We start from the raw sequence: 27,006 nt of genomic DNA, 5'->3' as shown, positions 1-27,006 counted from the left end.
CCGCAATTTGCGAAATTCGATGGTCGCGATATACGGCAGTTCAGCCTTCTCACTTAGCTACTCGTACTTAAACCAATTATTTGTTCTGTTTGAGCACTAACCTCCTAAAGCTCATGCTTCGACCTTGCGTGGAGGTGCACCTCCCATATAACCATTCCAGTCGCAGAATCATCAAAGTGGTAACTAAATGTCAGATGTGTCGTAACAGAGTCCACACAATGTGTCTAGAATTGTTTCGAAACAAAGTGTCGTCGCCGTGTGTACACTTTTCCGTAACAAGGTGTCGACACATTTGTGTGCACTTTGCGTGCGGTTTGCGACTAAATCTGACAGCAAATTTGTGACAGCAAATGTCAATATAAAATACCTCTTGAAAACCAAGGTTTGTCAAACTACTATTAGTGTCTCGTGTGCTCGTAAGTAATTCTAGTAAGTCATCATGGGCGATGCAAATGATAATAATTGACCAAAACCATATAAACACCCAACACCCGTCAACCTTTTACAGAAAAGTTTTTAAAGAAATGCAATAAGCTACTTAGGTCAGCCAACGAATGCTCCAAAAAGTTGTAGAGGGAAATGCTCGGAACACAATTTTTGACTCTGTAACTTGGTTTGGGCAAGTTAGGAGGTGAACATATCAAAAGTCCCCGGCCGTAGCCCTTGAGCGGGAGGAAGAGAGGGGGCTTTGTTTGAAGATCCCATTTTCCGGTTTTTCGATTATATCTCGGAAACTATGCATCTTAGCGACATGGCCATTTATACAAAATGAAAGTTAATTTCCACAAGTTTAAGTTTTGTTACAAGTTTATTCAGTCAATTTTTTCGATATGTTGAATAGTTTTTGAGATATCCGCTCTTGAAAGTTTATTTAGGGCTCTCAATTGTATCTTCATATATCTACATCAGTGAAGGTGCTAGGCCGTGTATGGTATCGTTTTTGTATAAATCTGGGTTGCTGAATCCATTTAAGGTATCACATTGACACCATTCCACAAAATTAAAAAAAATCTTTTTAGGGTTCCGTACCTCAAAAGCAAAAAACTTATAGGATCACTCGTGCGTCTGTATGTCTGTCCGTCTGAATACACAAAATAGTTCTTTACCTATAGATGACAGGAAAACCTATTAGAAATGTGCAGTCAAGCGCGAGTCGGACTTAATGTACGGAACCCTTAACACGCGGGTCCGACTCGCACTTGGCCGGTTTTTTTAAAACTCCTTTTGACGCTTAACCGCTGAACCGATTTCGTTGAAATTTGGTATAGAAATAGTTTGCGTCCCGGAACAGGACATAGGATAGATCTTATAACCAAAATCATCTTTTGAAGGTGTGAAAAGTGGCGTGGAAATTTGTACGGGAAATCAATAACCGCTGAACCGATTTATATGAAATTTGGGATGGTCTACATCTTTGATTTAGTTAAAAATGATAAAAAAACATGATTTCAAACCTAAACTTAAACAGTATTAACTTCAAGAAGTCAATTCTGAATTCTCCCCTACACCTCATTTCACACCTTTAAAGGATTTTTTTTTTTTTTTTTTTGATTTAATGTTTTTTGGTGGGGTCAATCGGTCCTCGCTAGGAGTACGGGCGGCCGATTGCCTTTAAGTTCGTATTATTTATTAAATGATTTTAAATTTACCTTTAAAGGATGATTTTTGAGATAACTTATTATGTCCTGTCTCGGGACTCAAAATATATGTGTACTTAATTTAAATTAAAACTGTTCAGCAGTTTAAGCGTGAAGAGGAGTTTAAAAGAAAGTATTTTAATAAGTTTATATGTTTTTACTTTGGAATGGTGTCAATGTGATACCATAACTAAATTTGGTACTGCGAATTTATACGAAAACGATACCAAACATGGCCTCGTAGCTTTACTGTTGTAGAAGTCGAAATAAAATTGAGAGCCCTAAATTCTTATTACTTGGCCAAACTTGTGTATAAGGAAAAGGAAAAATAAAAGTCTTCGGCAGGAATATAAGACACAAATATATATATTTTTTTCGCATTACTATTTCAATCATCAAATATAAACATACCTTGATTATATTATTCTAGTGAGATTCTCATAGATAAACAAAAACATTTACTTAAAAAATTACAAAGTCGAAATATCACGGAACTTGTGAGAGTAATATGTGAAAAATAAAAACTTTTATGACAAAAAAATCTGGACACAATTTAAGAAGCATCCAATTGCGTCGAGGAATCATCTGTATTTTTGCTTGTTTCATTACCTCCTCGCTTCTTTTTTTGTCCTTTGTATTCTGTAGCAATTTGTTAGATCTGAAAATAAAGATAACTTGCGTCGTCACGGATGTCGATTTATAGTTAAAGTCGAGATGGGTGTCGTTTTATACGTTTTAGGGGGCCCCAATTTTGAAAATGATCACCATTTTGGAATCCAAAATGGCGGCCATGCACTATGTCATAAGAGTCGTCATGGATGTCGTTTTATAGGTTTTGGGGGGCGCAGATTTAGAAAATGATGACCATTTTGAAATCCAAACTGGCGGCCATGCACTATGTCATAAAAGTCGTCATGGGTGTCGTTTTATAGGTTTTAGGGAGTGTAGAATTCGAAAATGATGACCATTTTGGATTCCAAGATGTCTGCCGTGCACTTTTTCATATAAGCCGTCATAGATGTTGATTTATAGGTGTTAGGAAGATCAGATTTCGAAAATGATGACCATGACCAATACAACGACATCCATGATGACTTTTATGACATAGTGCATGGCCGCCATCTTGGAATCCAAAATGGTCATCGTTTTCTAAATCTGCGCCCCCCAAAACCTATAAAACGACACCCATGACGACTTTTATGACATAGTGCATGGCCGCCATTTTGGATTTCAAAATGGTCATCATTTTCTAAATCTGCGCCCCCCAAAACCTATAAAACGACATCCATGACGACTCTTATGACATAGTGCATGGCCGCCATTTTGGATTCCAAAATGGTGATCATTTTCAAAATTGGGGCCCCCTAAAACGTATAAAACGACACCCATCTCGACTTTTATGACAAAGTGTTTGGCTACCATCTGCATGCAAGACATTTCTATTATTCTATTATTTTTACGTACAAAAATGGCCCCCTGTCAACTTCCAACCGAGATTTATTCGATTAATATTCAGATTAATTCAATTTCTATCTATAGGTCGACTAAACTAATTGCGATTAAAATTTGAGGATGAACTTTTTTTATTCCATTAATTAGTCGAATAAACAGTTAATCTATTAAGTCCCATCTCTGACCACGGCATTTTTACACTTTGAGAATATCTGAAAACAAATGAACACAAGGAGCCATTTTGCAAATCCAGTAACTTTGTTATTACTTTTGACAGCGCGTGTCATGTGTCTACACAGAGTCGACACAAAGTCGAAACATTTGCGACTACTTTGTGACTGCAATATTTCTCAGCCTTAAACCATATTTATACATCATAATTAACAAGTTTCGTAGTATGTAAAGCGTTATTTCTGTTATTTAAGTATAGTATACGCATCGAAGTACTAAAAATGCATCAAATAATATGGTTATGAACACAGGCACTGAGAAGTAAACAATTTCATTTCCGGCTAAACTAAAACAATGTGGTGGCGCGTTGATTATATTACACTTAGTTTATCAAATCACTCGAGCAGTTTAATTCTCCATTATAATTTTAGTCCTATTGTAATATAAATGCAAACAATATATAATTACGTCTTGTAATCCGTTTTAGAGATGGCGTATTAATGTCACTTATTTTTATTTAACAATTTTTCCATCTGACAGTTTCCATTTGACAGGAACTAAATGAACGAATGAACGAATGATATTGGCATAAAGTAGTCGCAAACTCGAAACAATGTGTGCACACGGCGACCACACTTTATGCCACTTTGTGTCATGTGTCGACCCTTCCCCATTTCTGGTAACTGTGTCGACACGGCGACGACTCTGCGACTGGAATTGTGACCGAAACAGACGGTGTCGACACAAGATGTGTCTACACCGCGTCGTAACGGCGACTGGAAATGGTTGTATGGGTTCTCTCGGATGCTTCAGGCCTTCGGCCCAACGCAGAGCTTGGCCATCGACCTTCGCACTAGCTGTCCGCACCACGTTTCAGTTTCACGTAAACAATTGCGGCTGTGTCCCTAAAACAGCCCAACCGCGTTTTTTTTCTTAAGTCCGACTCACGCTGGACTCTAGATTTCTAATAGGTTTTCCTGTCATCTAGAGGTAGAAGGTTGTGTATTTTTTTTCAAAATTTTAGACCCAATTTTATCGGAGATAAGAGGGAGGGGGGGACGGTCATTTTTTGCCTATTTTCTTAAATAACTTTTAAACTGTTTCATATAAAATTATAAAAAAAATATATAGATCCTCAAAATAAGCCCTTTTATTATGTAACACGATATGGTTTGCAAAACTTGGTTTTCTAATTTACTCATATTCCCCTTAAAATAGCCGCCTATACTTAAAATTCATTTGTTTATATTACATGTCCGTCTTTGGGTAGCAGACTTCCATATGTATACCAAATTTCAACTTAATTGGTCCAGTAGTTTTGGAGCAAATTGGCTGTGACAAACGGATAGACAGACGCACGAGTGATCCTATAAGGGTTCCGTTTTTTCTTTTTGAGTTACGGAACCCGACTCTCGAGCCGCGAACATTTAGAAACCAGAAATTTATTTGCTAAAAACATTGTCCTTACAAAGGTATACAAATGGAATACGCAGTGATAAAAAGTGAAATAAACTGTGTGAATCGTGTTAAATGTAATGTTTTGTCATAAAGGCTGCTTTTTCTACAATCAATTGTTTTATTTCCTAATTATACGTATTTTTATACATGAAAGAAAAAAAATTGGTATTATGAGATTTGATCAAGTCCAGCATAATTCACATAAATATAATGAAATTCATTGGTATACAATCAAATAAGCCATTTTATGCTGAATTCAATGATACATAATTAATATCATTCATACATATTTTTAAAGAAATGGTCATATTTCTAACACACGCCAAATTCGCGATGACCACCCATGGAGGCCACGCCACTAGACGTATATTTTTCTAAATTGGCCGCGCCACTCAACCTCAAGCCACCGTTAAATCTGAGGCGCCGCCATTCAACGGCTTGTTATGACTGTCCGTCTCCCGGCTCCCCGCCACCATAGAGACTGGGAGCCAGACAATGCCACTCTAGGGGATATGCAAATATTCAGAAAATGTATGAATTTTAATACAACATAAACATCAAATAACTAAAAGTCAAAAAACGTACTTTAGATTCGAAAAATCACGTTGCGTCCTCTCACACAACCTAATAGCACGTGGCGACCGTTTCGACTGAATGCGCTGACTGAGTGAAGGGGGCACCACTGTCTATCACTTAATAGCAGCGGAGTGGTATTTTGTCTATTAGATAAACCTACAGAGCAATAGTTACTTTCCACCCGCAGTTACTTTTGTCCCCGCTCTCCCCTACATTTCACTTGAAGAAGCATGCAATTTTTTCTTAGTAGCTAGGTAGTATAACTAAATATATACAAACTGAAGCTAAGCTAAGGTAAGTTATATAATAATAACATCATCGGAATACACATATGATTTTAATGAAATTGTCATTGAATTGATTTGTGCCTTATCGAAAGCCCTATTGATTAGAGTAGTACCTAAATAACGTTTTTCATTTGACGACTTCTGTATTTATTCGGTTTATTTAGTTCGAGTATCTAATGAATTCGATTATTTAGTTAATTTACATTTAAGTACGTCACATGTGACATGAACAGACAAAGAGAACAAGATAAAATATATTGTTTTGTCTTCCTTCTTTCAATGGAACTTTTTTAGAGTTTCTCTTCCTCAAAGGAGGCTAGTGGTTAAGACGAAACTCAAAATACTCTCATTTGCATCTTAAAAAAAACAGGATGGGTCACTGACCTGTCCCGGTAAAGTGAGGTAGTGTGCGTGACGCGTGCTTGTGTGTGAAATGGGGTAATTTGACAGAATCTGAAAATTTTCCCCGGGCATACCTCACCTTAAATCGCTTTACGTTCTAATTAATCATTTTAGGGCCAGACAGTTTTAGTTTACAATTTTGTATTGAGGGTTCAAACAAGACATATTAAATAAATGATAATTAATCTCTTTTTTTCTTACCTACATACAAAATAAAACTTACAGTCTTATTGTAAAAGGTATAATAACTGTAGATAGATAGTTTTCTTCAATGACAAATGGTGCCGAAGCCTCCCATACAAAAAAAAACCGCCCCTCTGAAATTAATACACGGAAAAAAATAAGCTCTAGCAAAGTACAAATGATCTGCTCAGTGACCGTCAGTATGGCTTTCGCCGAGGTCGGTCTACTGGGGATCTTTTAGCGTATGTCACGCACTGCTGCGGCGAGGCCATCGAGAGGAACGGTGAAGCGCTTGCTGTTTCACTGGACATCTCGAAGGCCTTTGACAGGGTTTGGCACGCAAGTCTCCTTAGCAAGCTTCCTGCATACGGCATCCCTGCTGACTTTTGTAGCTGGCTATCTGATTTCTTGAGTGAACGGTCGATCAGAGTAGTTATTGATGGCTGCTCTTCGGACCTCATGGCCATTGACGCTGGTGTTCCTCAGGGGTCTGTTCTCTCCGCAACCCTTTTCCTGCTCCACATTAACGACATGCTGCAACCCAGCATTGTAGGTTATGCAGATGACAGTACGGTTGTTGAAAGATATTTGGCTAGTGCAGGGGACAGCAGGGAGGATATACGTTCACAGAGAGAGGCCATGGTTGAGCGAATGAACTTGACCCTTAGTCTCGTTTCCCAGTGGGGTGATGACAATCTGGTCACGTTCAATGCCTCCAAAACGCAGACGTGTCTATTTTCCGCAAAACGGAGTCCATTCGACCTGACTCCTTCTTTCCGGGGTGCATCTGTACCTATTGCCGACAGTCTGGAACTCCTCGGCATGGAGCTGAGTTCAGTCCTCAGCTTCGGCAGCTTCATTGAGTCTAAAGCTCAAACTGCGGCCAGAAAGCTGGGCGTCCTAAATAAGGTGAAGCGATACTTCACACCTGGACAGCTTCTAACACTTTACAAAGCTCAAGTCCGGTCGTGTATGGAGTATTGCAGCCACCTGTGGGATGGCTCAGCTAAATACCAACTCGCCGCTTTGGACTCAGTGGAGCGCAGAGCCAGGAGGATGATTGGCGACAAGAAGCTAACGGCTAAGCTTCAGTCTTTGGCCCATCGGCGGAAAGTCGCCAGTCTGTCGGTATTCTACAGGCTGCACTTCGGGGAGTGTGCCCAAGAGCTACACGAGCTTATACCACCGTCCCCATTCTACCATCGGACTTTTAGACGCACGGCCGGTTTCCATCCTTACATGGTAGATATTCCACCAATTCGCACGAAGCGCTTTGCTTCTACTTTCCTTATGCGAACTGCCAAGGAATGGAATTCCCTGCCGGCGTCTATATTTCCGTGTTCTTATAACCCGGCAACCTTCAAATCAAGAGTGAACAGGCACCTTCTGGGCGAGCTCGCTCCATCGTAAGCCACGTCTACGCCTCGGCTAGTCTGTGGCCATGAGTAAGCCCATTCATAATAAATAAAAAAAAAAAAAGTACCAATTTGGCTTAGCTCTCTTTGATTTTAACAACGAACTTTGCAGGCTCCCTCCGAGCCAAGTCACTCGGTTGTAGGCAGCAAAAACTTATTTATTTCTAGCCATTTCATTTTCTCAGTGTAGTGAACGAAATATAGTTGAATTTCTTATTTGGAAATGGAATTTATTCTTGTGACTTCGCCAGTTATGGTCACATGAATTGATGTAGGAACCAGTGTAGCGTGAAAAATCTTTAATACAGCCAAAAACTTAAAAAAAATACCATTACCTATCTCAATCTCACGTCAATTTGTTACGAGATGCAATTATTCGGTCAATAGACCGTTTACATAAAAACGGAAATGTTAAAAACCTCAGACCAAGCGGGTTATATAAAACATCATACTGAGATTCTAATATCGGAAGAGTGATAAGTGCGCTTCTATTTCGTAATAATACGTCATTTTAGTTTTGCGGTTGCCAAGTGAAAGTGATCATTAGATGCAGCTTCCGTTTGCATAACAATCTCGAGAACTGGATTTATTGGAGTATATAATATTAAATTCTTTATAGGAGTGGGTCAACATTATTTTCGTTGTCTCGTTTCTGACCAGTCCGTCACGCTTCTATTACATGTTCGATCGGATGATCCGTGTAATTAATTCTACACTAAGTCGTGACACTAAGTAACGTATTTACATAATGTCGTCATGTTGTATGTCTTTTTTGTATTATGTAGTTGTGTAAACTGCGTGTAATTTACTTTTCGGCTTATTTTATGTTTCTTTCCTTTATGTTTTTATTCTTTCTGTTATCTCCCGTGATTAACATCATCGCCATCACGCCGCCAGCAACATGCTGGGGCCAACATGATGGGGCCATTTCATGACAATTACTTTTTCATTATGTTTTTTCTATGTATGTCTATTGCCTGTGTATTTACGAATACAAACTGCTACGAATATAATGTTATTGTCTTTTATCAGATAAGTAAAAAAAGTTGAATGCTATTTGCATGTCTTTTAGCTGAAGGTTATAATATTTTTGAGAAAAATTAAAAATTAAATTTCAAGTGTATCAAAATAAATATGATCTTGGAATTTATAGTACATGTTGCAGCAGTTCTCACGTTAATCTATATCGACACTTTTCACACGACACGTTTGATTTCGTGCCTTAAAGTTTAATAAAAGTTAATTTAAACGAAAAATATTATATTATTTATAACATCAATCACTAGTTATATCAATGTGCATTTAAATGAACGAAAGATGTTTGCAAAAAAAATGAATCACACCTCCGCGGAGGCTGGTAGCCACAGATAATTATGAATCTGGCAACTTATAATTATATAAAAAAGTTAACGCCGGGCTTCTTTTGTTTTTTTGCTTGTCAAACTTGATTTTCATTTTTACCACAAAGAAGATTAAACATCTTATTTTATAAACTGGAGTTTTAACTAAACCCATTTGACCCGTAAACAAAAGATACGAAGGTGAAATTCAGTTTAATGTAAGTAGGTACATAATCATTTTTATTCATATAATACCCAGAAAACAACCGGCTTGAGTTATCATAAAATAAGTGTTCCGTGAACAAAGTTTTGTACGGAACACTAAAAATGTATGAAGTGCATGTAGTAGTACTATTAGTTACGACTTCAAAATATTATGGCTCATGTATTGCAGACTGGGCGTTTAGTTTTTTTTTTTTCTAGGGCGGTACGAGGTTAAGAATGAATGAATTTAGAATGAAACTTACCCGACAACGATAGTGTCCATAGGTAGTAGTCGTAAGTGTCTTTTAAAACACTTTGCGTCGAATTTAATATTTGCGTCGTCATTTTAAATTGTGACCTGTAACAAACATAAAAAGAACATTAAAAATAATCGTTTTTAATCAACTGGAAAATATGTACCTATATGTATAATAAACACCCCTATAAAATGAAAATATATCCATGAATTTAAAGATTTAAAACTGGCATCATTCAACAACAAAAGACAATACAACAATAAACAAGAATCCTAAAGCCGCTTAAATTTTACGTTTCATTAATTTCTGTCTGTTTTTAGGGTTCCGTACCCAAACCGTACCGTCACCAGGCTGTATCTCACGAACCGCGATAGCTAAACAGTTGAAATTTTCACAGATGATGTATTTCTGTTGCCGCTATAACAACAAATACTAAAAACAGAATAAAATAAAGATTTAAATGGGGCTCCCATACAACAAACGTGATTTTTGACCAAAGTTAAGCAACGTCGGGAGTGGTCAGTACTTGGATGGGTGACCGTTTTTTTTTTGCTTTTTTTTTGTTATTTTTTTGCATTATGGTACGGAACACTTCGTGCGCGAGTCCGACTCGCACTTGCCCGGTTTTTAGAAGAAATCGCGCCATGGACACATGACAATCATACTTAGTTTCAATTTGACTTATGTTGAAACCAATTGCAGCATCTATCTATCAAATACCTTTAAACGAGCTATTCTTGTTTACAATAATTGTGTTGCTAATATACCTAACATTTCGGGGATCTCGGAAACGGCTCTAACGATTTCGATGAAATTTGCTAGATATCGGGGGCGATAAATCGATCTAGTTAGAGTCAGAACAAGAAAAGTGTGCAGTGGATTTGATAGCCCACGCAGTGCAAGTATTATTTTAAACGTCAAACTTCTATGAAATTGTGACGTACAAACACTGACGCTGCGAGGGCTATCAAAATCGCTGCAGACTTTTCGTGGCCTAACTCTAGGTCTTATCTCTCTCTTTTCCGAGCAAAGTGCGGTCTCTCAGATATTACCTATTTAAACACGACAAACAAGAAAAAATATTAAAAGGACATTCATTTTTTAACGCGCAACGCGGTAGAACCACATGTCTGTGGTTCTCAGAACACAAACAAAACAAAATACTCCAAATGTTGTCTTAAATCTCTTATGAGTGGAGCCGTTACCATAGTCACTTGAACAGACACACACATACAAATCACTTTATGATGAAATTGATGATTTATCGTGCTCGTACCTTGCTACGAGCTCACACGAGCAAGTATGTTTGAACCAAAAATATGTTTACAACCGAAATCAAAGCAAACAGGAAACCATTAGAAAGAGGGCAAAAAACTCTGTGTCATTTTTCTTCTACCTAGAAAACTTTTGTTTTCGTAGCCGTCACTGGCAAGAACGCCTGGCGGGCTCGCGTAACTTTTTAACCCTTTACCAGGCGAAGGGACACATTCCTCCCACATTTTATATCAGTTACCGTAGTCAGTTTTTAACACCAAACCTCCTACTAAATACCTATTTTGTCAATCCCTGAAAATAGTATTTTATGATGTCTTCATTCACAACACGGTTCTAAATCGCGTAATATATCTTTGGCAGCCGTTTAAATTCACTCGAACTCTAAATTCAGTAAACTACGGAGAAATTCGAACACTTTCCTTAATTTCTATGAAACAGAAGTACAAAGGTCGAACTATTTTTTGATATTCTGTAAATTTTGAGTGTTGGAAGGTAATGTAATCGTAAATATTGCTAAATATTAATCAATTATTTTGTATGACCAGGATTAGGATGTGGGTTGACATTATCCCATGGCCTTATTAGAGTTTAACTGTGCGGGACTTATTCTTCCCATACCCCGGTAAATTGTCTTGTCATGTCATAAAAACTCACGTAAGTAATAAAACTGAATGGAGATCATAAAATAATGTTTTCAGTGATTGATATAATGTTTCGTAGTAGATTTGGAGTTAAACCTTGACTATGATAACCGATATAAGAAGTGGAAGAAATATATCCCTTCGCCTGATCAAGAATATAACAAGACAAAATCGAGTATGACAGTTAATTACTTAGACAGGCGATGGGATACCCGTAACCCACATTCTTATTTCTGGTTTAAAGGAACATCTCCGACTTTCGTAAATACATTTTTTACAAGGCGTTCAATACGGTTGTAACAGTATGTACAGTACATATGAAGACACGCTAGTTCTTAGGGGCCTTGTAAAGGGTTAATGTGCATGTGAAGTAGGTAAATAAAAATGAATTTCCCGAATATTTTTTTGTAAAAAGAAATAAGGTTCCTTTTGCCGTGGAACGTCACATATCTTTACTATTTCATATCTAGTGAATCTCTAATTCATTTCCTGAATCGCGCCGCATGTCATCTAAAAAAATAAAACTAAGGACCTGATTCGGATTTTGAAATAGACATCTATTAGATATCTTTTAGACATCACCAAGATACGATAACGATATTGAACGATATGTTTAAGATCTAACCTGTCAAATTTGACATTTGTGCGATTCTGGAGATACTCTTGAAAGATTTCCACAGGATATGGCTTAGAGATCCAATTCACATCTAATAGATATCTTACTCTATCTAACGTAAAAGTGACATTGGTTGCCCGAATTGCGCTGCAAAAGAGAACTAGTTGATATCTAAACTATGACGTATCTAGAATGGATCTAATACGTGTCGTCTCTAACACATACGAGTAGAAAATGTGGCCTCGTTGGATGCTGGCAGCATCCCCCTGCTTACGATGCTAATACGTTGCGCGAGGTAGCTGCTATTGACATTTAATATCGATAATATATACTTGGTCTGAAATTGCGGAAGCTAATATGGGATTTATTGCTATTAACTGTTGCTCTACGCAAAAACTATAGAAAAATACCTTCCATCCTAGGGTGGGAAATGCAATTTTCCACCCGGCTATCAGCTTTTAAATGGTGAACTTTCCAAATAGGAGAGTTGAAAATAAATAAAATCCTTTCCTAGCCTTACTTCTTTAGGCCGCATTAATTTATATTCAATACTTACAGTGCACATTAGTTAACATAGTATATTATTATGTACTGTAAACTATCGTAAAAGCCATCCAAATCTATTAATACATTTAATATACTCTACAAAATTTTCACAGTAACTATTTTGTTCATTGTAATTAATTTATTTTAAGAATTAATCACCATTCATTTTTAATGAGAACTTTTCGATGTGAAGTTTAAATTATGTAGTCGTCATTTATTTATAGAAATAAATAATGGTGAAAATAGATTAAATATTATTGAGGAAGCCGGGAAACCACATTCGTGGAGTCGTGGGTGGAATTGTTTTTGAAATCGTCAAAAATAATTTCCTTAAGGCTGATTTAGACGATGCGAGAACTCGAATGCGAGTTTCATACCATTGCGGGTTTTGATCGGTCGGTTGAATTGGACGTAACCAACAGTTCGCAATGTAACTAAAATCGCATGCGAGTTCACGCGTCGTCTTAATGTGCTGAACTTGAAAAATTGCATGTAAACACCTTATTTCTGTACCTATGTACAGTCGACGTCAAATATATGTTTACATTTTTTGCCTTATTACAAAGGAGTAAGGTGCAAAAGTGTAAACATATCTTTGACGTCGACTGTACCACATTTCTAGCAAATAAATTTCTATTTCTATTTTACTGGATTTTACTAATTGATTCTTTAAGTTAATGCGTATTTTATTTTTTATTTATTTATTTATTTTATTTACATGGAGAACCAACAGCTATAACTATGCAAATGACAACATCAATAGTGACACAGAGCCAATTATAGGAGATCACATATAGCAACATTTTAATATTTAACATTAAGTTAAATAGCACGCACAATGTTACATGGGGACATGCAATAATATGTTGGCAACATTATGTATTAAATAGTTAAACTTATTACTAAATTTGGATCAACTTACACAATCGATAATTCAATGACTACCTAACAATGTATAATTATCTTTACATACGAGTAGCAAACAGCAACTGCAGTTATTATGACTAATTAATCAAGTTATGGTAAGTATGTTGGACTTAAAAACTAGATCTTAGATAATATAATATAATGAATTTTTTATCGATATCATCCATTACATTTTTGTTAAAATTTTCCAAAAAATACATGATATCCGTGACTGGCATGCACAACCCACTCACGCTCAGAAAAAGATGAACCAGAACCCACGGGGCCTTAATTTATAAAATTAAAATTCCATTTCTTCCGAATCAAAGAGCTTTCTACTCGGCCGGGTTAGGGGTTTTACTCGGGGGAACAATTGCTTCATGCCCTGTGATTTTTCAAGAATGAATAATGTAATTATATATTTATTTAATTCAGGCATGACCCACATACAGAACGATTTTGGGGTCGTAGAGCGAGAGACCACATCATCATTCAGAATTCAAAGATGAGCCTAATGGTGTTGTTACCGTGCAATATTGCACAGTTGTTCTGCTATGTATAATTTCATCCTAGATATTTTTAGGAGCTCAAAGGTAGCTCAAAAAAAAACGGAACCCTTATAGGATCACTCGTGCGTCTGTCTGTCTGTCCGTCTGTCAGAGCCTATTTTCTCGGAAACTACGGGACCAATTAAGTTGAAATTTGGTACACATATGTAAATTAGTGATCCAAAGAAGATTTAAAATACATAGGTTCGAAGTTATTTATGAAAATAGCCAAAAAATTACCTATAGATGACAGGAATATTTATTAGAAATGTGCAGTCAAGCGTGAGTCGGACTTATGTACCCTGGAAACGCGAGTCCGACTCGCACTTGGCCGGTTTTTTTTACTTATAATTATGTATGTCAGTATAAAATAAAAGATAAGATAAGATAAAAAATAGTTTATTCAAGTAGGCATATTACAATGCGCTTATGAACGTCAAATAAACCTTTACCGGCTCCAACCGTACACCTCTGCCCCGAGAAGATTTAAATCCCCCCTCAATTGGTTATAACATTGTAAGGATTGCTTCACAATGGTTACCAGTACCTAGTCCAGTACCGATCATTAGGCTTTATAATTTATAGATGTCAAATAAACTCAATTTGAAACTTCTGTGCCGAAAGTAGGACGTGCCATACTCAACCTACAATTTTTATAAGTAGGTAGGCATATGCGCATATTAGTTGCCTCCGTGAAGCAAGTTGCCGAATTTCTCCAAACAGGTTTCGATCTTTGATTAACTACTTATCCACTATGGATTGACCCGAGGCTACAACAGACATTGAAGAATCGATGTTTGTCTACCTACCTTTCTATTGTTACGTTGAAATAATAGACATAAATAAATAACCAACGAACTAAGTCTGACTGGCGGCTCGATTCGGAAAATGAGTTAGATTTCTACTAGACTTCAGCAAGTTACGATATGGATAATTTAAAGATATTTGTAGGATAGATATGTCAAATTTGACGTTTCCGCGATTCTGGAGGTCCTCTTGAACGATTTCGACAAGTTATGACAGATATCCAAGTCACATCTAGTCGATATCTAATGTAGATCTAGTTGATCTCTAAATCGTCTCTAGATCTTGTGATTATCTCGAAATCCGAATAGGCCTGTGGAGCTCTAAAATGTACTGCGCGAAGTTTGAAAACGCCAAAAATTTAAATGCCATGCAAGAGTTTTGAGATTTATCGAAAAATTTTTTATCACTACTTTTTTCAATAACGAGTAAATGAGAAAGATGCCCACAAAAAGTCCTGGGTTCGAATCCTGGTAAGGGCATTGTGTGTTCATCACAAATATTTGTTCCTGAGTTATGGATGTTTTCTATGTATATATAATATGTGTATATTATACATACTTATACCGGGTGTGGCCTGTAATATGAGCAAAAAATTTAACCGTAGGCTGTACTCCTCATACTGATCAACATTTGCTCAGCGACTTTAAAAAATAACTTGTAGTTTGATTTTTAATACACTTTAAAGGTTATTCAAAGACGCAATGTAATTGCGAATTTTGTTATGTTTAAAGCTTGACAAGCAACGTCAATTACAATGAAATGGCGTGGCGATGGCGTCCATTGAAGATAATATTTATTTTGTATGAAAAATAGGGAGTCTAAATACATCATAATTTTTAAAAGTTGTTGAACAAAAGTGTCACCGTTTGAGGAGTACAATCTATGTTTTAATTATTTGCTCGTGTATATCGTCACACCCGGTATATATCGTCGTCAAGTACCCACAACACAAGCCTTATTGAGCTTACTGTGGGACTAGGTCGATCGATCTCGGTCGAAATATTGTCCTATAATATTTATTTATTTATTTATATTTAATTATTTAAAAAGCGAATTTCGTTTTTCGCGGTAGGCCCCCTGAGTCCTGTTAGTGGAATGAATGATGCAAATGGAATACCCGTTTTTTTTTATTACGGGGTATGGCTAAGTATGTTTAACGAAACTAAATGACATAAGTTGTCAATATTGTCAATGTTGACAATGTTGTCAATGTTGAATTTGGAATATTATTTGCCTCCGATGCCTTTAAATACCATCAACACTATAGGTATCTTTAGTATAAAACGGTCATCTATTGTATCAGCACTTCCTCTCTCGATGGTCATTCACAGAAGTGAAAGTGACAGCGAGACGAAAAATACACAGATACGTTTGTGTGAAAGAGAAAGCTTCTGTCCTATAACACGTACCGTTTCTTTGAGAAGAGTTTCCGTATTGAGCGTAGCCTTTCTGTAGCGTCAGCGTAATAAATAATATTGTCATAAATACCTGTATAAATGTATTATACCTATGTATGTACCTACAATTAACCTAGTTTATAAGTAACAGACTAATAAATGTGGACTGTATTTGTCTGAATAAAGAAATTATTTATTTATTATTTATAATAAATTGTTTATACAGTATCTATTTTCCATCTTAACTATATTTTGCGAGGTGCAATGTAGGTACATAGGTCGTAATGAGCAACTGTTAATTTAGAACCAATCCCGAAATCGAATAATTAAATTTGGCTTATATTTAGAAAGTTTAGATATCGATGTTTTTATAGGTAGAAGAGCCAACATTTTATTATTCGTATAATACGACTACATTGGAAACAAAATTTGCGCATACTGTGCGGTTTCAGTGGAATATATTACCCCATCGTAACCCGTCATCGGACCCGGGTATGTCCTTAAACTACGTCCAAGACCACCGGTGGACGGGCAGCAGCGTCCCTCAAATTCGGTGTACTCGACTGCGATCGCCAACCCGCCTGCCAAGCGTGGCGATTATGGCATTCACCCCCCATCATGCAGGTCTAAGGGGGAGGCCTATGTTCAGCAGTGGACTCTTATGGCTGAGATGGGATATTACCCCATCGTACGCTTCGGTTGTGGAATGTTCCCTATGTAAAGTATCTAGGTTTCATTAAGATATTGCGACATAAAATAGTAGAAATTAAATAAAATAGAACTAAGAAACTTCCATACAAAATTGTTGCCATATGTAAGCATTTTACGTCAAAACGTGACAGTTACGTAGGAAGTGGCGCCCTCATTTATTTTCTACAATTTACTGTCGGACTATAACTTCTACATATAGGGTTTCTCAGAACTTATTCAGAACTGAAACTGAGTTCAGTATTTCAAATGTTGGAAACGCCTGTATTGGAAACTTCGAGAGTAACAAGAATCCATAGAAGTCGGTGAGAGGAATTATTATTAGTCACTTACGCGGTATTAAACAAAACAGAAGGCCTACTGCGAACCACGTTCGACGTGTTGCCTCTCTGTCACACTTGTAAATTCGTACGTAAGTGTGACAGGGAGGCAACACGTCGAACGTAGTTCGCGGTAGACCCTCAGGTACGCCTGGCGAAAGAATGACGAGGAGAGTCGAAACCAAATGATATGGGAACCGGCTAGACGAAGAAGAAGACTTCCGCGGTATTAAAAACTAGCCAAGTGCGAGTCGAACTCGCACACCAAGGGTTCCGTACCATTACGCAAAAAACGGCAAAAAATCACGTTTGTTGTACGTACAGCCATCTGCTTTCTTTCCAGTTCAATCAAACTTTTATAAAGGTACTTTTTATGTTTAATTACTAAACGCAATAAAAATAAAACAACATTCTCGATAAAATATTAACACAAGAAAATCATTAATAAAAATATTTTTATGCATACTGTACAATGATTTGACAGATAGAGAAAGCCAAGAGGATCTTACAATTGCATGCCTATATTGAATATACCGTTACGTTTTTTGTGATTTCAAGAGAACTTCAAATATGTAGCACAAAGTTTAGAAACCAATTGTACCGTCAACCAAATTTGAGGTCAAAAGGCACTCAAAGGCACACAAAGCTAACATGGAGCCACAAGCAATTTGCCAATTGACCAGTTTAGCGAGGACCCCCACCCTCTGGACCCCACCCCGACCCAACAACTTTACTTAGGTATTGCTTCTAACCTACTGTATCTATCTTCATCCATCATTTATCGAACCTATTTATAATATTTCGGAAAAAAAACTTACGGCGCGATTCGGAAAGTGAATTAGAGATAAACTAGATACAATATAGGAAATATATGTGACGTCCCACGGATAAAGTTACCTTATGGCGGTTGGCGTTTACGATTATTAACGTCGCGCCAATATTATTGCGGCGCTATGCGACGTAAGCGCCAGCCGCCATTAGGTACCTTTTGCAGTGGAACGTCACATAACTTTACTATTTCATATCCAGTGAATCTCTAATTAATTTCCGCAATCGCGGCGCCAGCCGCCATAAGGTATCTTTTGCCGTGGAACGTCACATATCTTTACTATTTCATATCTAGTGCATCTCTTATTCATTTCTCGAATCGAGCCGTTAGACATTTCGTTAACGTGTACCTATCAGAACGACCGCGTGATTTCAAGCTGTCGGTGTTTCGGCTACAAATACTTAAATACATAGAAAACATCCATCACTCAAGAACATATATCTGTGCTCATCACAAAAATAAATGCCCTTACCGGGACTTGAACCCAGGACCATCGGCTTCATAGGCAGGGTCACACCCACTAGACCAGACCGGTTGTCAAAACAAAAACAATTCAAGTACTTATACTGTCAAATAATTACAACACTCGTATACTTGAATTTTGTATGTCGGGCGTTACTTTATGCAGTAAAAAAGTTGTTGTTATGACTTTATACACGAATACGTCTTCTCAGTGACATGGGTTACTACCTACGGATGATCATTGATATGGGAGACACCTAACTCACCTAACCTCGAAGTTACCATCGCAGCTCGACCCGTCAAACGACGATCATACAACAAATTGATATAAAGTAAAGCAAATAGACCCATGCTGATTGTAACACACGTCTGATACTGAGATAAGTGAGTCGCTACGACTCAAATTGAGTTAATATAGTGTGATACTAGATAGAGCACTTCACGGGTTAATAGAAGAGTTCCATAATAATGTAGGTACACCTACCTACTTATCAAATAATTCGGTCAATTTAAATAGATAGCAGAAGTATGATAATATAATATGCTCGCACGGGGCCACCGCGACTGACCACGGACTGCGGAGCCGGCATACATTTTTCAGGGATAATTTTGAGCTGTATTTTGGTTTATTTATTTACATTGGTTCTGTTGTATGAACAAAATAAATTATTTAGTACCTACGCGTTGGCAAAAGAATTTAAAGAGCCACAAAAGGAATATTGTGTGCCTACTTAAATAATTATAATAATTATACCGTTACTAGTATTCTTAATAAGTACTTTCACGGCTCGATTCGGAACATTAATTTCTACTAGACTTCAACAAGTTACGATATGGATAATTTAAAGACATTTGTAAGATAGATATGTCAAATTTGACGTTTTCGCGATTCTGGAGGTCCTCTTGAACGATTTCGACAAGTTATGACTTAGATATCCAAGTCACATCTAGTCGATATCTAATGTAGATCTAGTTGATCTCTAAATCGTCTCTAGATCTTGTGATTATCTCGAAATCAGAATAGGCCTGTCAGTGTTGATATCTGCCTACATACGAGAAACCTAAATAAAAAAGTAAAACCTTACACAAACAAATAGCTGTGGTTGGGTAGCTGTATACCTACCTACCTACCTAATATAAAAAGACCTTTTGCGTAATGAATACATACAAAAATGTAAATAAATAATCCGCGACCACGACCAGTGTAACATGCGTCGAAACGTCGAAATTAAAGGTAACATAATAAATTCGCGATAGACCGGAAGAAATTATGTTAATATGTGCTTTGGTCTAGTTTGTTTTTGCACTGATTGCACTACCCACGATCTTCTAGCATATCTGAAGTTGAAGCGTTTGCAGATGTGGAAGCAAACCCATAAATGATTTAGTCACTTTGTTGTTTGGTAGAGAATACCATAAGGCAATAATTCCGCTAATTGTTAATAAATAAAAGATATCAATTGACTGGGTTTTAATCATTCCTCCGATAAACCGATCGAATTACTACAAGCACTCTAAGCGTATTAAATACAATCCTATTACTACGTATTCTCGAACTTACCTTAAAGTTTAATAACCGAAACACTCACTTCACAATTCGAATTCAAATTTGGAACACGATTCGCGCAGCGTCCGCGCCGCTGCGAGTTCCTCCCTGCGACTGCGCGAACGCACGCCTTACCACGAAAAATCAAAACTTGCTGCCAGCATCTTTTACTTTCCGAAATTCGTAGGCATCAATTATGTAGGTATATTTGTGCAAAAATAAAATGAAATCTCTAGCGCAGCAGGACTACCTCTTATAATATTTATTTATAACTCTTCAAAAGTAGGCTGTTATAAAATCACTCGCATGCATTACCTACGGAAGTTCATCATTATTCACCACACATACACAAATTGTACTATGCGTTTGAAAATAATTAGTGGTATTCTTTTTTTAACTTTATTGCAAAGTAAAAATTGTACAAAAGGCGAACATAATGCCAGAAGGCATGCTCTACCAGTCAACCCTCGGGCCAAACAGAGAAAAAGTAGTGCAAGAAAAATTAAAAGTACGAAAAATATAATATTAAACAAAATTTTATGTTGAACAACATATTAATTCAAATATACATATTGCTATAATATCCTTATTTATACATACATAATATACTAATATACCTACCTAATATATGTACATATAATTTTTAATTATGATACTTAGCTAAGAGACTTTTCTAAAAGATGTCTGCGCAACTTGATTTTTCATGATAATATTTCTATAAAGTCAATGCGGGAGATTCCGTCAACATGCGTTTTTTTTTTCTAAAACAGTACACAATTGCGTATTGTTTCAGAAAAAACTCCCGTATGTATATAACGGATTTCGTCGCATTAGCAGGAGTGCGAAACTCCTGACTTCGGTCAAACTCGGCTCCGCTCGGCTCAGCGTTGCTCCGAGCAATTATTAGGGTTGGCACCACTTGACTTCCTTTTGCGTGCACGACCACAGATAAAATAATCACTTGATTTTTGACAACCCTAAATAGCCGAAAGGGATAGTGCCATATATTAGAAAGAGACAGCATTATTCGACCCTGAACCGCTGTCAAACTTCGTTTTTGTAGGAAGTTTCCTTTCTGTACGGTAGTACTATTAATTATTCTGTGGCATTAGGTGGTTTGTGAGAAAATATCAGGTAAATTAGGTATATAACATTCCCGTTATTGATCCCTTTTTTTATAAATATAACTTTATTCAACAAAATGCCCCAGTTAGTATGGTACCTACGTAAAGTAATTCAAAAAATGTGTTAAGAATTGAGATGTGCGCCTCGCGTACTTTTTTTTTCAACTGCTGGACGCGGAAAATTGTCACTTTAAAGAATGATACTTAGAGCCGCCATACAAGGACTGCTCGAGCAGTAACCCAGTGATCAACATACACGGACTGCTTTTGCAGCCTGACCGCATGATGAAATTTCACCGCGCAGCCAACAGCAGCCCGAAGCAGTTGCAACTGCTTGAGTGGTTCGTGTATTGCGAATGACGATTTTGTATCGAAACTGCAGATCACCCAACGGCGACCGCTTGAAGCTGTTGGCACTGACTGCTCAAAGCAGTCCGTGTATGGCGGCCCTTATTGTTTCCGCTTATACTTAACTAAGCCAAATGCTCTAAAGTCAATTTTCACGACATGTCACAAAATGTATTTTATTTACCAAGTGTAAGCATCTCCGTGTTTAAACAATAGTTGACAAACTTCCTATGTACTGTCATCGGCAATATCTACAGTATTTCACACAACGAACAGCACAAATATATCTGACACACTCAAGGCTCGGCAAATAAGATTATTACAAACATTTTTTTACGACACGACCTCTTAAGGGGCCCACTGATTAACAGTCCGCCGGACGGTATCGGCCTGTCAGTTGTTCGGAACTGTCAAAATTTTGTTCTAACTGACAGGACGATACCGTCCGGCGGACTGTTAATCAGTGGGCCTCTTTAAATATTTAAATACTGATGAGAAATTTGCATTTTTTTCCCACTAGACTGGCTAAGTAATTTGATGCAAATTTATTTCCTCATATTGGCTGTTAGAATCGGTAGCAAAGTTTTATTAACCCTCGTACCTTGAAGCCCTTGCACCTCAAACAACAACTTTGCCCCCATGTTAAATAAACTATTGCACCCTTCGTTGTGCAAGATAATATTATTGTGGCTGCACTTGCGACTCCATTGGAAAATATGTTTTTCATATTTCATGCTCTAAAAGTGGGTCATTGTTGATGTATAAAATACGCAGAAAGTGATAGATATATTATGTTTATATCTAGTGTAGAAAATTGGTGTAGGTTCCTCCCTCTCCTCCCAGTCCCAAGAGCAACTAGGTGGAAATAAGTGGAAAATTATTGTCAAATATTAAACTATCAATTAGTATTGGGTATAAAGTAAATAGACAATTGTCACGCTCTAGTTTGCATTAATTATTAAATTGCTAGTAATTACGGAAATGGGTGCCTTTCATCCCTTAGTTAACAATCTACTAGTATAACTGCTAAAATTCATCCACATTTGTTTTTGAAGTGATAACTTCTTTAGCGGCGCTGGGCACTTTTTGAGGTGGGGAAAAAATGATAAACTCGAGACAGACTAACGCGATCACGTGACCGTAACGTTTAAATGGCCACTCATTTAGATGGCATTTAAATCAATAAAGAAAAACTCAATGACATTACATGAAAAAGGTTCTAATCTTGTACAGGTTGAAATACGAGGATCTCACAGTAACATTCTAACTTTATATCACTCAAATATAATTCAATAAAGCTACATCTTGATGAAATCGCTAATAAAAGTGAACTCTAGTACTGGTGAATAAAACTCAAAATATCAATATATTTAGATGCGAGGTCTGCAAGGTAACTTTACAATTTCTATTCGAATTTTAAACAAGCTCCCTGACCAGCAATTTCAGAACTAAAGTTTTTCAATAGAAAGGAGGATGGGTCAATTATACATAGTGCTGCAGATATTTTGGACTAGTCATTGAGTTTTCACTTCTGTCGGCACTCCCGGAGTGCAACCCTTTGTTTTTTTTTTTCGATTAATTTACACATTAATCATTTTGTCGCTACCCAACTAACATTAGGCGCTAAATTTAAGGGTTAGAAGAGATTTATATAAGCGCCTATTTACTCTTTAGGTGTTGTTAGTACTCTAAAAATAGGAGTTATAGCCGGCTATAACCTCGTTTTAACCCCGGATTGGGCACAAATTTTATCACCATAAGATTTATAACAGTGCTACAGTAGGGTTAGCGGATAAAAAAAGAGACATAAGAGCGGTATAGTGGAGCTACAATAGTGTTAATTAATTCTTTAGGAGCTATATGGGTTGCATATAGGTGACTACAAACTGTTGTAGTAGAAGAGCGCTAAATTAGTGCTATAATAGCGTTGATTAACAACTTAGGATTTAAAAGGGTGCCAAATAAGCGACTACTAACTGTTTGAGTATTAGTGTAGAGCTATATAGATGATACTTTCAGCTTTAGATGGTATATTAGCATTTAAAGTCAATATTTGTAACACTCAAGAAGGTAATTGCACATTTTTTCCTTAGCCCTGCCTGCTTTGGTTGCACATATTTCCATTTTGTATTATTATTTGTAAGTTTGCACTGTGACTGCTTGAAGTGAAATGTAATGGCGGATAAATAAAAGCAAATAATTATTTTAGTTCACTGATGCCGGTGTTATCTGCGGATTTATGATGGCGAAATTAATTGCACTGTCAATAACTATATATGTATTACTAACAAAATTTTAAAGGGCCTCTGATCCTTTGCATATTAATCTGAATATAATATTTTTTAAATTGTGGTCCACCGTATTTAATTTTCGCAAAATTACACAATATACGTGAAGTCCGGTTTTAAATACAACAATACTAACATTATGTCTATATTGAGTAAAAGTATCGATTTTTATTAAGTATTTACGTTCTAATTAACAGTTTTTGTTTTGCTTATTGATTCATCGGTCATATTAACATGGCGCTATAGGCTTAGGTTGTAAGTAAGACTCTAATAACACTATAAGATGTACTAAGGTATTGAATAACGCCCGTCTGCGACTACATGATCTATAAAAGTGACTCATAACTTCTCTTTTCGACTGTAAGTGAGACAAGAGAGTTAAGAAGCGATTGCGGGTAACGGAGCTATAAAAGAGTTTTTACCGCCTGTTTAGAACCTTAAGTGAAAATTGCAGCTGCATATTACTCATATAGATGTTAAGGTGGTAGAATTCACTTTGAGCTATAACACTAGCTGCTTAAGATCCTTTATAGCGGCCAAAACGGCTACTGTGGATGTTAAACTTCCGTGTTGTTCACATTCAACGAAAACGCAAATGCAATTTTTCAACACAATTTATTTGCCATAAAAAGAAGACATCTATTAAAAGTACAATCTTATTATATCTAATTAACAAAGTAATGTCGTTATCTAGTTTGTAACCGGTACAACGACATCTAGCGATAAATTAGAACATTAAAAATAATATTAAGCATGCTGGTACATTTTTCGATAACAGGTCGTTAGCTAGTTTGCCGGGGGAACAGCGACATCTAGCGAACGATTAGGGCAGGGATATACCTTGTAAGCGCCAGTTTGTGGCTGGTACAGCGACATCTAGCACAGGATCTTATTACTAAACAATCATTAATCTTAACACTTTAACATTCCGCCCACCAAGGACAGAATGTCCTTCTTTAGAGAGACCGCCCACCGTGACGGTCTTCTTATAGGGAAATATTTAGTTTGTGTAATAAATCATATTTTAGTTTTATAAACATGCAGAATACAAGCAGTTAACTAGAGACAGGTAATACACACAATTTAGAGGTAGGTCGTTTAATTATAGAGTTCCCACATTTCAAGGACACGACTCTGGTCAGGTTATCTGACCCGGGGAACTTCTGCACGATTCTACCAAATAGCCATTTGGTTGGCGGCAAATCATCCTCCTTCACTAAAACGATATCCCCAACTTCTGGCTCAGGAGTTTTGAACGCCCATTTATAGCGATGCAATAGATGGACTAAGTATTCATTAGACCATCTTCGCCAGAAGCATTGCAGCATTCTCTGAGTCAGCTGCCATCGCTTTAAAGAACTGACATTAGACTCTTCATAGTTAATCTCTGGTATTGTTACTAGAGCCTCTCCCACAAGAAAATGGCCAGGAGTCAATGGACTTGGATCATTGGGATTGCTAGGTAGCACTGATATTGGCCTAGAATTCAAGCAAGCCTCAACTTGGCTAAGAAGAGTGGCCATTTCTTCATATGTTAGAGTTGACTCACCGATGACTCGCTTTATATGAAATTTGGTGGATTTTATCCCCGCCTCCCATAATCCACCAAAGTTGGGCGCTCGAGGTGGTATAAAATGCCACGTTGTTCCTTGCGTGGCCAGGGCTTCCGAAATTTCTTGAACCATGGCTGATTGTTCTGACCGAAATAAGTCTCTCAACTCTTTTGAGGCACCCACAAAATTCGTGCCATTATCACTATAGAGTTCAGCACAATAGCCACGACGCGCAACGAAGCGTTTGAACGTCTCGATGAAGCCTCTAGAAGTTAAGTCACTAACAACATCAATATGCACGGCCTTTGTTACCATGCATACAAAAAGACAGATATAGGCCTTATAAGCTTTGTGACCTCTGCCTTTGGACGTCCTTAAATGAATAGGTCCAGCATAGTCTACGCCGCTCCGGTAGAAGGGTCTAGCTGGAGTAATTCTAACTCGTGGTAAGGAGCCCATAAGTTGTGTTTGTGCATTTGCTTTGTTTCTTACACATGTAATGCATTTATGCACATAGGCTTTTACTAGATTCTTTGCACCTGTGATGCAGTATGCAGCTCGTAGATAATTAAGCATCAACCGCTCTCCCCCGTGCAGAGTTTTATTATGTGCATCGGCAACTAATAATTTTGACAAGGGTGACGTATGTGGCAGGAGAATTGGATGTTTGATATCCTCTTCATCCAATTTTGCTAATCTGCCTCCCACTCTAAGCACTCCCTTAATGTCTAAGAACGGTGTGAATGACAAAATTTTTGACGTCTTAGTTTTAATACAACCGTGTTTCTCTATTTGAGAAATTTCTAATTTAAATGCATTATTTTGAGCTATTTTAATGCAGGTGCTTAGAGCTTCGTTTAATTCGGAAGCACTTAAATGATTACGTCGCTCTCTCGACTTCTCCGATTTCTCACTTCTTGGTCTCAGAAATCTCCTGCAATAAGCTATTACTCTTATGAGTTTTTGAAGTGACGAATATTTACTAAGTATACATTCATCAACCAAACGCTGAGCGTAATGAGATTTAATAGTTTCCTCCAGGTGTGTTTCGTTGTCAGTTGGCTTGTTGTATATAATAACCTGTTGTTGTAAGAACTGAGGACCATTTTGCCATAACGAATTGCTGATTAGTTCTGCTGGACGAACTCCACGAGATGCACAATCCGCTGGATTCTCCTTTGTCGAAACATGGGACCACTGACAGGGTTCAAGCAGACACAGAATTTCGGAAACTCTGTTGGCAACGAATGTCTTCCAGTGGCTAGGGTGCTTATTTAGCCATGCAAGAACGACGGTTGAATCCGTCCAGGCTCTTAGGTTGCTCTTCGGAACGTTTAACACCTGTGCGACCTCCGTTAACAGTTTAGCTAGCAGTACGGCACCGCATAGTTCTAAGCGCGGTATGCTGACTTGTTTTACTGGAGCAACTCGAGTTTTGGCCGCAACCAGCTGAACTTTAATATCTCCTGATCTATTGATAACTCGAAGGTACACTGCAGCAGCGAACGCCTGCTTAGAAGCATCCGAAAACCCATGCAACTCCACTCGGGTATCACCTGCTTGCGTGTTAAGCCATCTAGGAATGATGAAGCCAGACAATTGACTCAATTCCTCTCGGTAAGTATACCAATCATGTAATATTTCTCTTGTTGGTTCTTCGTCCCACCCTGTACCGGCTAACCATAACTGCTGAATAAATATTTTTGCTTT

General features: G+C 37.3%; 1 protein-coding gene across 1 annotated transcript in view; it reads right to left on the bottom strand.

The window, feature by feature from the left end:
* Positions 1-20,112, bottom strand: part of LOC134666808 (very long chain fatty acid elongase 4-like) — a 42,630-nt gene extending 22,518 nt beyond the window's left edge. Inside the window, exons 1-2 of the mRNA XM_063524106.1 lie at positions 19,999-20,112; positions 9,389-9,483 (exon numbers count right to left, since the gene is read on the bottom strand). Coding sequence (XP_063380176.1) covers positions 9,389-9,470 — 82 coding nt within the window. The 5' untranslated portion in view covers positions 9,471-9,483; positions 19,999-20,112. The remainder of the gene's footprint in view (positions 1-9,388; positions 9,484-19,998) is intronic.
* Positions 20,113-27,006: the final 6,894 nt, after the last annotated feature.

This window comes from Cydia fagiglandana, chromosome 8, assembly GCF_963556715.1.
Source record: "Cydia fagiglandana chromosome 8, ilCydFagi1.1, whole genome shotgun sequence".
Taxonomy (NCBI): Eukaryota; Metazoa; Arthropoda; class Insecta; order Lepidoptera; family Tortricidae; genus Cydia; species Cydia fagiglandana.
Note: the sequence above shows the minus strand (reverse complement) of the source record. Positions and strands in the feature narration are given on the sequence as shown.